This window comes from Bufo bufo, chromosome 3 (assembly GCF_905171765.1).
Source record: "Bufo bufo chromosome 3, aBufBuf1.1, whole genome shotgun sequence".
Lineage (NCBI taxonomy): Eukaryota > Metazoa > Chordata > Amphibia > Anura > Bufonidae > Bufo > Bufo bufo.
The window spans coordinates 183,957,522-183,970,837 of record NC_053391.1 but is presented as its reverse complement, the minus strand read 5'-3'; the positions used below and the strand labels follow the sequence as shown (position 1 = coordinate 183,970,837).

Below are 13,316 nucleotides of genomic sequence, written 5' to 3'. Positions count from 1 at the left end.
AAATGGGCAAATAGCCCATTTTCTTTTCCGTTATGCCATTCGCCGTATGGGATAAACAATTTTTATATTTTAATAGTACGGGCATATTCATAAGCGGTGATGGGCCCCACAGCAAATTATTTAACTGCCCATCCCCCCCTTACCCAAGCAACTCCCTCCTCGCATGCAAGGAGTTCCCAAAAGAGGTAGCATGGCTGTAGTGTTCGAATTTGATGTTGTGGCACAGTTTTCTTGGATTCCCATTTTTGTAGTAAGAAACTCAGCTGAGGTTGGCCATGTGCTGTGGATCAGCTCCTTAAAGGGAACCTGTCACCGGGATTTTGGGTATAGAGCTGAGGACATGGGTTGCTAGATGGCTACTAGCACATCCTCAATAGATGGTGTAAAAAAAAAAAACGATTTGATACATATGCAAATTAACATAAAAGAGTCATATCTTACTTGTGTGACCAGAGAAGAGTAATATTTTCAAGCTCTGACTCATCTCAGGTTAATTTGCATATGTATCAAATCTGTTTTTATACACAATAAAAGCACACAGAGCTATGGGGACTGGGTATTGCGGATGTGCTAGCGGCCATCTAGCAACCCATGTCCTCAGCTCTATACCCAAAATCCCGGTGACAGGTTCCCTTTGATGTGCCACATCTCTGTAGAAGTGTCAAGTGATGTGGTCTAATTTTGATACTTTGTATACTACTGCAAAGTTGAAAAGTATCATGACTAAATGATCCCTAACTGTTTTTTCTAGCTGCCTAATATACTGTATCCCACCCTTTGACAGATGTCACTGTCACAAGACAATAAAGATTATTCACTTCACTTGCAAATGTTTTAATTTGTTTACATATGCATAACTGTTTATTAGTTTGCTGAAACATAAAAATGTCAGTGATAATATTACACATTTTATTCCATTTCTACGAGTTTACACCTTCACGTGCACTATATTTTTGTGGGTTTTGTTAAAAGCCTATTCACACAAAGTAGTAGATAACCATTGGTTTTGCTGGGGACTTGCAAAGGTTTTGGCTGCATTAAAAATACATGAAAATCGTGATCATGTGTGCTATTGCTTTTTCCTTAAAAGATGTGCTAAGTGTTTAAAGGGACAGATGTCCAGTTTCTGAAAGAAAATACTGAAGATTACCTTAAATTGTGCAAAACTTACAGTACCTTGCAGATCCAGTGCAGTTGATTCAGTTCTCCCAGCTGGGTGCAGTGCTGATGTCACATCAACAACATGTGATTGCTAAAGCCAATCACTGTCATCTTCAGTGTACCACTGAGGACAATGGCAGGCTGCAGCGGTCACATGTCAGCAATGTAACATCACCACTTCAGCTGAGTAAACAGAGCCTGAACAGGAAAACCAGAGAGGAGGCACTGGTAAGTATTGCTAAATTCTTTATTTCAGGCTTATTCCCAGTCTTGCTGAAACAGAACAGCCCCTTTAAACCCGAGAACACTACAGTACTTTTTGATAAGATTACTAATACCAAATGCTGGCATTACATTCTTTATATGTCACATACTATATTTTAAAAAAAACATTTCAAGAAGTGAACATTAATGTACAAATTAATGAAAATTGCATTTAACGCTCAGGCAACCCTTCTTGATGGCCATCATTCCAGCAGCAGCTGTTGCAAAGAAAGTTGTATATCCGATGAATCTCAGTAAACCTTGAGCAGAGGGCAAATTCCTCTCTAAAAATGTTGTGGTGATTGGAAACGCTGGAACGTCCTAGATTGGAGAAACACAATTAGAAAGTTGGTCATTAAATCAATTCCAAATGATTACATAGAGCAGGGGTACTCAACTGGTGGACAGTGGTCTGAATCTGGACTGTGGTTGCCAGCATGTCCTGTATTCAACAGTATCTTCATTCTCAGGACAAAGATATAGTTGAATAAAATGCTTCACTATTCCCCTGCAATCTGCATCTCAGCGCAAGCAGGGATGATGTAGTGATATAGCGCAGCAGGCAGAGAGGAGCAGATGCTCATCGAGGGATGTCAGTTAGGTGAGTATTTAGACTGGAAACACCTAAGAGGGAATAACTCTGTAGGGAGGGGCCACTTAAGGATCATACCTTTCTGAGGGGGGTGGTCATTTAAGGGGGGAAATACCTCTGTGAGGGGGGCCACTTAAGGTGGCATAATTCTAAGAATTGCATCACTTCAAGGAGGGCTATGTAAGGGGGTATAACTGTGAGTGGGGCCACTTAAGAGGGCATAACTGTCAGGCGGTATCTCTCTGAGGGGAGCCACTTAAGAGGGTATACCTCTGTTAGGAGGAGGTCACTTAAGGAGACATAACTCGAAGGAGGGCTAGTGGGGTGTTATAACTCTGTGTGAGGGGCCACTTAAGGGGACATCACTCTGTGTGGGGGCACTTGAGAGGGCAGCAGTGTTTAGGGGTTATTTAATGGCACTTCATACTGTGTGGGGGCCACTTAATGGAGCATCACTCTGTGTGGGGAACACTTAAAGGGGAATCACTGTGTGAGGGACACTTAAGGTGGCATAACTATGACGTGCCATCACTCTGTGGGGAGCAAGTTAAGGGGGCTTCATATTGTGTTAGGACACTTAAGGGAGCATTACACTGTGTCTTGGGCACAAAAGTAGCATCATGCTGTGTAGGGGACATTCTAGCGTGATGGGACACTTTGGGGGGGACTAAGGGGGCATCATAGTATGATGAGGCACTAAGGGGCATCATACTCTTTGGGGGGACCCCATTACTGAGGGGACATCAGAAAGGGCATTGGGCAGGATTATAGGAGTGTCTAATTGCAATAGTGCACTACACGCCACTGATGTTATCCTTCCTTAGATTTTTATTTTTATTTTTACTGGCCATACACATGTGACAATTTGTACAATGTGAAAATAATTCTTTTCACTTTTTGCTTTCTGGACATACTGTATACACAAGCAGATAATCAGCCAGACCTTAATGCAAGTGGGTAAATGTGCATGAAAGTTGCGAACAGATGAACAAAGCACTCAATTGCCTGAATAGATCTTTATAGAAACATTAAAATAATGTCTGGCTGTGAAAACATGGCTCACAGGTTCTCTCTGCAAATCCTGCGCAAATATGTAAGCAAAAAGTCTACCAGGTACATGGCATACAGACCGTCCACTGAATGATGCCATCATGTAACTTACTGTATGTGTACTAAACAGGAGCCACGTCACAATGCAGTCCTTATGCACCACATTTCAATAGATATGTAATTATATGCTTATCTCCTAAACATAAAAAGGCCAAAACACATTAACAATCCCTTTCAGGCACTCTCAGATTGATTATTGCACCTTCCTTTGCTGCATCAATCTGAGATATGTTTTCTAATTCACTCATTTGTAAATCTATACAATGCAATAGTAGAATAATTTTGAGGTCTTTCTTGGAGCTTCTTTGTCCAAATGAAAAATCTGTAAGACCCCCCCCACCTACACCCATTTACAATTTATAATACAATTACAATTTATAATACAATTTATATAAAACACTGCTACCTCTGCACCTCCTATAGCCATCTCCCTTATCTCTCCTATAATGTACATAAATCCACATAAAGCAAAACTCAAACCTGGTGGATGGACCCGCCTGTGCAGCTTCATACTGTATATTAGTATTTGAGCCCACACTGATTTGCTTTAGGTACTTTTTATTTTAATATTAAAATACAGATCTGCATTTTGGGATCACTAAAGGCCTTCTCTTATTGTTACAGATCTGGCACTGACAGAAGGTTAATGACTACTGCAGTGTCATGAGAATGTTACAACTATACCATAACTGATATTTTTAAAATGATTTGTTGCTTTTAAACTTCTTTACAATCCTAAATGCAATTTTGCTTGCCCTCTTGGGCAAAAAATTATTTGTAGCATCAATATCTTTAAATGTATATTACCTAGAATGTTTTATTGAATCAGGTAAAAGTCAAGGATTTATAACAAAAGTTATTAGTATGAGACGCAAAAATTCTGTGTTTCTATTCAGGTGTAACATTAATAAAACATTTTCATGCAACATAAAAGATATGCAAAATCATGTTTTACTGTTGAACTGGTCTCTATAAAATGCGAATGTATCCTCAGAGTAGATTTATGTTTTATCCAATGTACTTATTATAAGAGCTGTTTGTACGTAAGGAACCTCTTTAGAATGTTATAAATAGTTATACATATAGGACATAGGGTATTCTATGACGAGAATTGACTGCAGACTTTTTCTGTCTTTTATCTGTCTGTCATTTAGTTGTTTGTCCATTCTTAAACTTACCACAGATTCTGGCTCTGGTACCCATATCTGGTCCTCTCGGATCAGTCCCATCTTGCACATGACCTGTAAGGACATGATTTATGAAACAACTACATTCAGATATGAGTGGGAAACCCTGGTCAAGGGCATAAATAGCTGAAGGTTTATCGGTCCTAAAGAGGTTCTACATTATTAGCAATCAAGGTAGATGAGAACTTGTCTAAAAGTAACATCACCCTTTCCAAAGTACAGAAAGCATAAGAGTTAAATACTTTTGAGGGACAGTACAACAAATATACTGATTGCTACTGGTATTTTTTGTATGTCTCAAATGTGTATATTTTATAATGCCTTCACAATTACAGTGTAATATTGTATTCAGGGGCAGACTGGAAACTGGGGGGAAAAAGTGGCCTTATTTTGTAGTGGGCCCATAATTCACACATGGTAGGGTCCACTGAAATAGGTGGTCCACCAGAGCCAAATATCACAGTGAACCACCAAATAATGCCCAGCAGCAGAAAATACCTCCCCAAAAACTCGAGCTGCTACACAGCCAATAAACGTGCGCAGAGATACTGGCACTCACTAATGCCGTAGCCATGTTGGCTACTGGCATTAAAGTGATTGGCTGGCTGGAACCAGTCATCGGGTGCTATATAGCACCCGATGGCATGTGTTTGGCTCAGTCTTAGTCAGGGATAGCTGTGCTGAAGAAGGGACAGATAGTGTAAGGAGTGAAATAGTAATATTTTAGTGAAAAAACTGAGATCCAAAAGCCCTTTTAAGAACTATTGTTGTATCTGGCAGCAATAAAATTATCAGTGCAACCTGCGCTAAATAGCGTGGAATTGTTAAAATAAAACAAAAGTCCTTTTAAGGACTATAGTTGTATCTGGCTGCAATATATATTATTAGCACAACCTGCGCTAAATTGCATGCAATTGTTAGTGCCGCTTCTGATAGTGACACAACCTCTGCTACATCTTTTATTTTATATTTGCATAGCCTAAATATCTTTGACATTCAGTGCAATTGTTTGGCTGCTGGTGACAGTGACATTATCAGCGCTACATCGCCTGTGTAATGTTTGCGCATCCTTAATATCAGTGACATTTTTTATTAGCCGCTGGTAACAGTGACATTACTTGCGCTATACCTCCTCTAACGTTTGCGCATCCTAAATATCAGTGACATTCATTCAGTGTAATTTTTTATCAGATCAGCAGGCCCTTGCTCAAATAGTTTGAGGGTCACCAGCAGGCCATCAATCATAATTTTTCAAGGGTGTGTAGGATGCCCTCCTTTATGTGTAATAAAGGGTGTATTGTAGTGCGGGTACCATGTAATTTTAGGCAGCCCTTTCACTTAGTGCATAGGCTTTATGAGTGTATGAGTCCCACTACCTGAACAATTGTACCACAATGTGAATGAGGCCCTCTTTTATGTGATATGCAGGTTGTATCGGAGTGCCTCTTCCTTGTATTTTTTTGGCAGCACTTGTAAATATGCAGGAAATAATGTTTCATAACAATTTTTCCTCTAAAATCGATTGTATCTTCGGTTTTGTGCGTATTATTGTCAGTCTGTAAAAGTGGCGTAATACTCGGACAACATCGTTCCCAGTAGAGACCTGGGAGTCAAAGATGCATCCAGACATCCTCCCCATGCTGTTCCCGAACCATTTCAGTGATGTTTCCATCAATTTCTGACCTTTTCCTGTGAACCAGACACCCTCCCTCTTCAGAGCAGAGGTTGCCTGTTTTAATGCTCTGGTTCTCCCTTTGACTTCCATTGAGTTCGGGTGGTCGACCAACACTAGTTACTATCATTATGTCGGGCCTTAACCCCTTAAGGACTCAGCCCTATTTCACCTTAAGGACTTGGCCATTTTTTGCAAATCTGACCAGTGTCAATTTAAGTGCTGATAACTTTAAAACGCGTTGCCTTATCCAGGCCATTCTGAGATTGTTTTTTCATCACATATTGTACTTCATGACACTGGTAAAATGAAGTAAAAAAAATTCATTTTTATTTATAAATAAATACCAAATTTACCAAAAATTTGTAAAAAAATTGCAAATTTCCAAGTTTCAATTTCTCTACTTCTATAATACATAGTAATACCTCCAAAAATAGTTATTACTTTACATTCCCCATATGTCTTCTTCATGTTTGGATCATTTTGGGAATGATATTTTATTTTTTGGGGATGTTACAAGGCTTAGAAGTTTAGGAGCAAATATTGAAATTTTTCAGAAATTTTCAAAAACCCAATTTTTAGGGACCAGTTCAGGTCTGAAGTCACTTTGCGAGGCTTACATAATAGAAACCACCCAAAAATTACCCCATTCTATAACCTACACCCCTAAAGGTATTCAAAACTTATTTTACAAACTTTGTTAACCCTTTAGGTGTTCCACAAGAATTAATGGAAAATAGAGATACAATTTCAAGATTTCCCTTTTTTGGCAGAATTTCCATTTTAATAATTTTTTTCCAGTTACAAAGCAAGGGTTAACAGCCAAACCAAACTCAATATTTATGGTCCCGATTCTGTAGTTTACAGAAACACCCCATATGTGGTCGTAAACCGCTGTACGGGCACATGGCAGGGCGCAGAAGGAAAGGAATGCCATACGGTTTTTGGAAGGCAGGTTTTGCTGGACTGTGTTTTTTGACACCATGTCCCATTTGAAGCCCCCCTGATGCACCCCTAGAGTAGAAACTCCATAAAAGTGACCCCATCTAAGAAACTACACCCCTGAAGGTATTCAAAACAGATTTTACAAACATAGTTAACCCTTTAGGTGTTCCACAAGAGTTATTGGCAAATGGGGATGAAATTTCTGAATTTAAATTTTCTGGCAAATTTTCCATTTTAATCAATTTTTCCCAGTAACAAATCAAGGGTTAACAGCCAAACAAAACTCAATATTTATGGCCCTGATTCTGTAGTTTACAGAAACACCTCATATGTGGTCGTAAACTGCTGAACGAGCACACGGCAGGGCGCAGAAGGAAAGAAATGCCATACGGTTTTTGGAAGGCAGATTTTGCTGGACTGTTTTTTTTTACACCATGTCCCATTTGAAGCCCCCCTGATGCACCCCTAGAGTAGAAACTCCAAAAAAGTGACCCCATTTTAGAAACTACGGGATAGGGTGGCAGTATTGTTGGTACTAGTTTAGGGTACATATGATTTTTGGTTGCTCTATATTACACTTTTTGTGAGGCAAGGTAACAAGAAATAGCTGTTTTGGCACAGTTTTAATTTTTTGTTATTTACAACATTCATCTGACAGGTTAGATCATGTAATATTTTTATAGACGAGGTTGTCATGGATGCGGCGATGCCTAATATGTATACTTTTTTTTTTATTTATGCAAGTTTTACACAATGATTTCTTTTTTGAAACAAAAAAAATCATGTTTTAGTGTTTCCATAGTCTGAGAGCCATAATTTTTTCAGTTTTTGGGCGATTACCTTGGGTAGGGTATGATTTTTGTGGGATGATATGATAGTTTTATTGGCACTATTTTGGGGTGCGTGTGACTTTTTGATCGCTTGCTATTCCACTTTTGTGATGTAAGGTGACAAAAAATGGCTTTTTTTACACCGTTTTTATTTTTATTTTTTTACGATATTCACCTGAGGGGTTAGGTCATGTGATATTTTTATAGAGCAAGTTATTTCGGATGCTGCGATACCTAATATGTATACTTTTTTATTTATGTAAGTTTTACACAATAATATCATTTTTGAAACAAAAAAAATGATGTTTTAGTGTCTCCATATTCTGAGACATAGTTTTTTTATTTTTTGGGCGATTGTCTCAGTAGGAGCTCATTTTTTGCGGGATGAGGTGACGGTTAGATTGGTACTATTTTGATGGGCAAACGCCTTTTTGATTGCTTGCTGTTGTACTTTTTGTGATGTAAGGTGACAAACAAATTGTTTATTTAGCACAGTTTTTATTTTTTATGGTGTTAATCTGAGGGGTTAGGTCTTGTGATATGTTTATAGAGCCGATCGATACGGACGCGGCAATACCCAATATGTTTTTTTTTTTACTTTATTTGGGGAAAACGACGTGTTTGTTTATTTTTACTTGAAACTTTTAATTTTTGGGGGGAAAACTTTATTTTTTCAACTTTTCTTTTACTTTATTTTTTGTACCACTTTGGGACTTCAACTTTTGGGGGTCTAATCCCTTTTACAATGCATTCCAATACTTCTGTATTGGAATGCATTGGCTGTATGAGTAATACAGTGTGTATTACTCATACAGCTTCCGGCCTGTGAGATCCAGGGGGCTGGATCTCACAGGCTCGTCACCGGAAGGCAGCCATGATGCCATCGGGTCCCCCTACAGCTGGATGGTAACCCGATGGCACCTCCGATCACCGCCACCGCATAAGGTAAAAGCAGCAAAACGCAGGACTCGGGACCTCACCCCCCCCCCCCGTTGTTGTGACAGGATGCCCGCATCCTGTTCCGATCACCGCCCGCAGCGCCGCAATCTAGTTTTAAACTTAGGACGTACCAGTACGCCCTGGGTCGTTAAGGACTCGGCAAACATGGCGTACCGGTACGTCCTAAGTCCTTAAGGGGTTAATGGGGTTGTCTGGGCCCAGACAAAATCGGGATGACTGGGTATGGTGTGTGAGTAAAAAAATAAAAAAAATAATAAGAATTTCACCTGCTCCAGTTGTCCCGGTTCTTGTGGCGCAGCTTTGTCTCCATCACTACAGGTCCATGTCTGGGTGGAAGTATGATGTGCCAGCTCCCTGCATGTCACTGCTGCTGGCCAAGTAATGATATGTGGAGGCAAGGGATATGACCTCTGAGGTCGTTGACTGATGAGAAGTGGTGACAGACAGGCAGGGACCAGAAGTGGCAGAGACAGAAATTCGCTGCAGGAACTGGGATGACCAGAGCAAGTGAGTAGATTTCTTTCCACTCATACAAGATGCCCTAACATCCTTAATTTGTTTTCAGGGTCCGGACAACACCTTTAATTGTTATATCTGATGTGTACATAATTAAAGGGTATTTATCATTTTAACAAACTTCTGACATATCATAAGACCCCTACAGATTGCTATAACTTTGGAGTTGCTTGACTCTTCTTGAAGACAGAGCAAGTATACAGATTCATAAAAAGGTGAGAGATAAAGAGTCAAGTAGGTTTGAACAGAAAGTACTCTCCTGAGTGCTTCTGTTCCTTTATCTCAATAATTGGTTGTGGTCTTAGGACCCAAAACCTTTCTGATGAAAACATCTCACTATAGCATGGCAGAAGTTTGTTAACATGATCATTGCCTTATTTTTTTAATTATGGGTTTGAAATTTAATTGTAACAATTCTGTATCAAGTAGATCCCAATTTTCACAAAAGATAACTTTGGTTTTCAGGAGTTGCATAAGGATATAACAAACTGTGAGTAAGGGAGGTTTATAGCAAGGGTGTTGTAGCTGAGAAGTACATTTCAATATAATATATAGATCAAGCTAGTTAAAAAGGTCCACTGGGGCTTTTACATTGATGACCGGTCTCCAGGACCCTAGGTGATCAGCACAATGAAGAAACTGCTTGTCTGTGAACACAACATTCACTTCATTTTTAGATACAAACATCCAATATACTATGTGATTTTACTTCACCTCTCGGGCTGCCCTTTCTCCAGCCTCTATAGCACCTTCCATGTATCCACTCCATTGTGTAGCTGTTTCTGTTCCAGCAAAGTAAATCTTTCCAACAGGCTTTCGTATCACACTGTAGGAACATATAACACAAATCTACGGATTATCTCAATAAAATTAGATTTTTTTTTCTTACAAATTGTAATTAAAGAAGGAGATTGTATTCAAGTAAGTAAAGACATTATAAGCTAATAAATATGTATTGTAGAATCTTTCTATTTCCTCTTTTGTACATTTATACCTTCCAAACTGAGTCATAATTCCAGGAGGAAAATATGCGGTGTAGCATCCACCTGAGTATTGTTCTTTACACCAGTCCTTTTCTTCATAGTGCACTGGCTGTAAAAAAATAATAATTAAAATAATTTACAAATGGTAAAAGAAAAAAAATGCATGCAAATCATGTCTTAATGGGGTTATTCCATGAGACATTACTACTACTGGAATGAATAGGGCTAGTGTTGAGCCAATAAAGTTTTGGATGCCTTATCCGAAGTCGATTTGTTCAAAACTTCGGAATAATATTAAATGGAGATTCGTCTCCGTACAGTATTAGAATGTATGGGCTCCGATGAGCTGAAGTAAGTTATTCACAAAGTCGCACGTGACTTCCTTGAATGACTTGGGTAGTTGATTTTTAAAGTGGAAAACCACTTTAAAGCTTGAAACTGAACTAGGCTTCGGTTCCGACTAGTACCTCGGAACCGAAGCAGAGTTTGGCTTCAAGTTTTAATGTGGTTTTCCACTTTAAAAATCAATTACCGAAGTTATTCAATGAAGTCACGCGCGATTTTGTGAATAACTTTGGCTCATCAGAGCCCATACATTCTAATCTGTATTATTCTACAGTATTATTCCAAAGTTTTGAATGAAGCGACTTCGGATGAAGCATCCAAAGTTTGCTTCGCTCAACACTAAATAGGGCATTTAAAATTAAGTATTATTGTACTATACACGAAATACTGAAAAATATTGTTAGGTTTTATAATGTACATTATATTTTCCTTTTTGGTAGCACCCCCTGCTGTTTCTTCTGTGACCAAGACTGTGGTCCACCTTCTCTTGCATTCAGTGGTGGACTGACATTCTCAGCAACTTCCCTGCTACCTTCACCCTCTCAGTATCAGTGTAGTGATCTCATAGATAAGTAGGTGAAGTGGTCCAGACACCTGTCATTCATTTAACCCTAACTTCCAAATTCTTAGAAATATGTAGCTATAGTTCTTTCTACATATTAGAGAAGGAAATTGGTGTGGAGGGAATTGCATACCATAGTGCTATTTACAAATGGAATTGCTGAAGCTGTGTGTGAGGGACTATACACTGCGTGCAGAATTATTAGGCAAATGAGTATTTTGACCACATCATCCTCTTTATGCATGTTGTCTTACTCCAAGCTGTATAGGGTCGAAAGCCTACTACCAATTAAGCATATTAGCTGATGTGCATCTCTGTAATAAAAAGGGGTGTGGTCTAATGACATCAACACCCTATATCAGGTGTGCATAATTATTAGGCAACTTCCTTTCCTTTGGCAAAATGGGTCAAAAGAAGGACTTGACAGGCTCAGAAAAGTCAAAAATAGTGAGATATCTTGCAGAGGGATGCAGCACTTTTAAAATTGCAAAGCTTCTGAAGCGTGATCATCGAACAATCAAGCGTTTCATTCAAAATAGTCAACAGGGTCGCAAGAAGTGTGTGGAAAAACCAAGGCGCAAAATAACTGCCCATGAAATGAGAAAAGTCAAGCGTGCAGCTGCCAAGATGCCACTTGCCACCAGTTTAGCCATATTTCAGAGCTGCAACATCACTGGAGTGCCCAAAAGCACAAGGTGTGCAATACTCAGAGACATGGCCAAGGTAAGAAAGGCTGAAAGACGACCACCACTGAACAAGACACACAAGCTGAAACGTCAAGACTGGGCCAAGAAATATCTCAAGACTGATTTTTCTAAGGTTTTATGGACTGATGAAATGAGAGTGAGTCTTGATGGGCCAGATGGATGGGCCCGTGGCTGGATTGGTAAAGGGCAGAGAGCTCCAGTCCGACTCAGATGCCAGCAAGGTGGAGGTGGAGTACTGGTTTGGGCTGGTATCATCAAAGATGAGCTTGTGGGGCCTTTTCGGGTTGAGGATGGAGTCAAGCTCAACTCCCAGTCCTACTGCCAGTTTCTGGAAGACACCTTCTTCAAGCAGTGGTACAGGAAGAAGTCTGCATCCTTCAAGAAAAACATGATTTTCATGCAGGACAATGCTCCATCACACGCGTCCAAGTACTCCACAGCGTGGCTGGCAAGAAAGGGTATAAAAGAAGAAAATCTAATGACATGGCCTCCTTGTTCACCTGATCTGAACCCCATTGAGAACCTGTGGTCCATCATCAAATGTGAGATTTACAAGGAGGGAAAACAGTACACCTCTCTGAACAGTGTCTGGGAGGCTGTGGTTGCTGCTGCATGCAATGTTGATGGTGAACAGATCAAAACACTGACAGAATCCATGGATGGCAGACTTTTGAGTGTCCTTGCAAAGAAAGGTGGCTATATTGGTCACTGATTTATTTTTGATTTATTTTTGAATGTCAGAAATGTATATTTGTGAATGTTGAGATGTTATATTGGTTTCACTGGTAAAAATAAGTAATTGAAATGGGTATATATTTGTTTTTTGTTAAGTTGCCTAATAATCATGCACAGTAATAGTCACCTGCACACACAGATATCCCCCTAAAATAGCTAAAACTAAAAACAAACTAAAAACTACTTCCAAAAATATTCAGCTTTGATATTAATGAGTTTTTTGGGTTCATTGAGAACATGGTTGTTGTTCAATAATAAAATTAATCCTCAAAAATACAACTTGCCTAATAATTCTGCACTCCCTGTATTTATGCAGTGGAAAAAGGAAAGTGAATAGAGGTTAGGAAAAATGTGTGAGTGGGGTTAAGAAGATGTAGCCTGGTTAATGGTCACATGTGAGGAGCTGCTATCCTCCCACAGAAACTGAAAAGACCAAAACTGCAGAAAGGAGATAAAAAAGCTAAAAATATGAACACAACATCCCAGGTTAGGATGTTCAAGACTTAAATATATTTATAATGTGAAATATTTAATCAGAATATTTAAAGATCACATTAATACCATGACTAATTTGAGAAACATCAACAAAATATTCATTCATCCACCCTTAAAAATGTGTTACCAGTTCTAGAAGTACTTTTCCATTTTAAAAACTAAAAACAGATACGGTATATAACAATTCCCTAATGAAATATGATAACCCAAATATTTCATTATTTAGCTGCTAAAAAGCAATGTCAGAAGAAA

General features: G+C 39.0%; 1 protein-coding gene across 1 annotated transcript in view; it reads right to left on the bottom strand.

The window, feature by feature from the left end:
- Nucleotides 1-818: 818 nt before the first annotated feature.
- The window catches only part of LOC120994922 (amine oxidase [flavin-containing] B-like), an 85,306-nt gene continuing 72,808 nt past the window's right edge, over nt 819-13,316 (bottom strand). Inside the window, exons 12-15 of the mRNA XM_040423811.1 lie at nt 10,232-10,329; nt 9,952-10,063; nt 4,306-4,368; nt 819-1,746 (exon numbers count right to left, since the gene is read on the bottom strand). Coding sequence (XP_040279745.1) covers nt 1,582-1,746; nt 4,306-4,368; nt 9,952-10,063; nt 10,232-10,329 — 438 coding nt within the window. The 3' untranslated portion in view covers nt 819-1,581. The remainder of the gene's footprint in view (nt 1,747-4,305; nt 4,369-9,951; nt 10,064-10,231; nt 10,330-13,316) is intronic.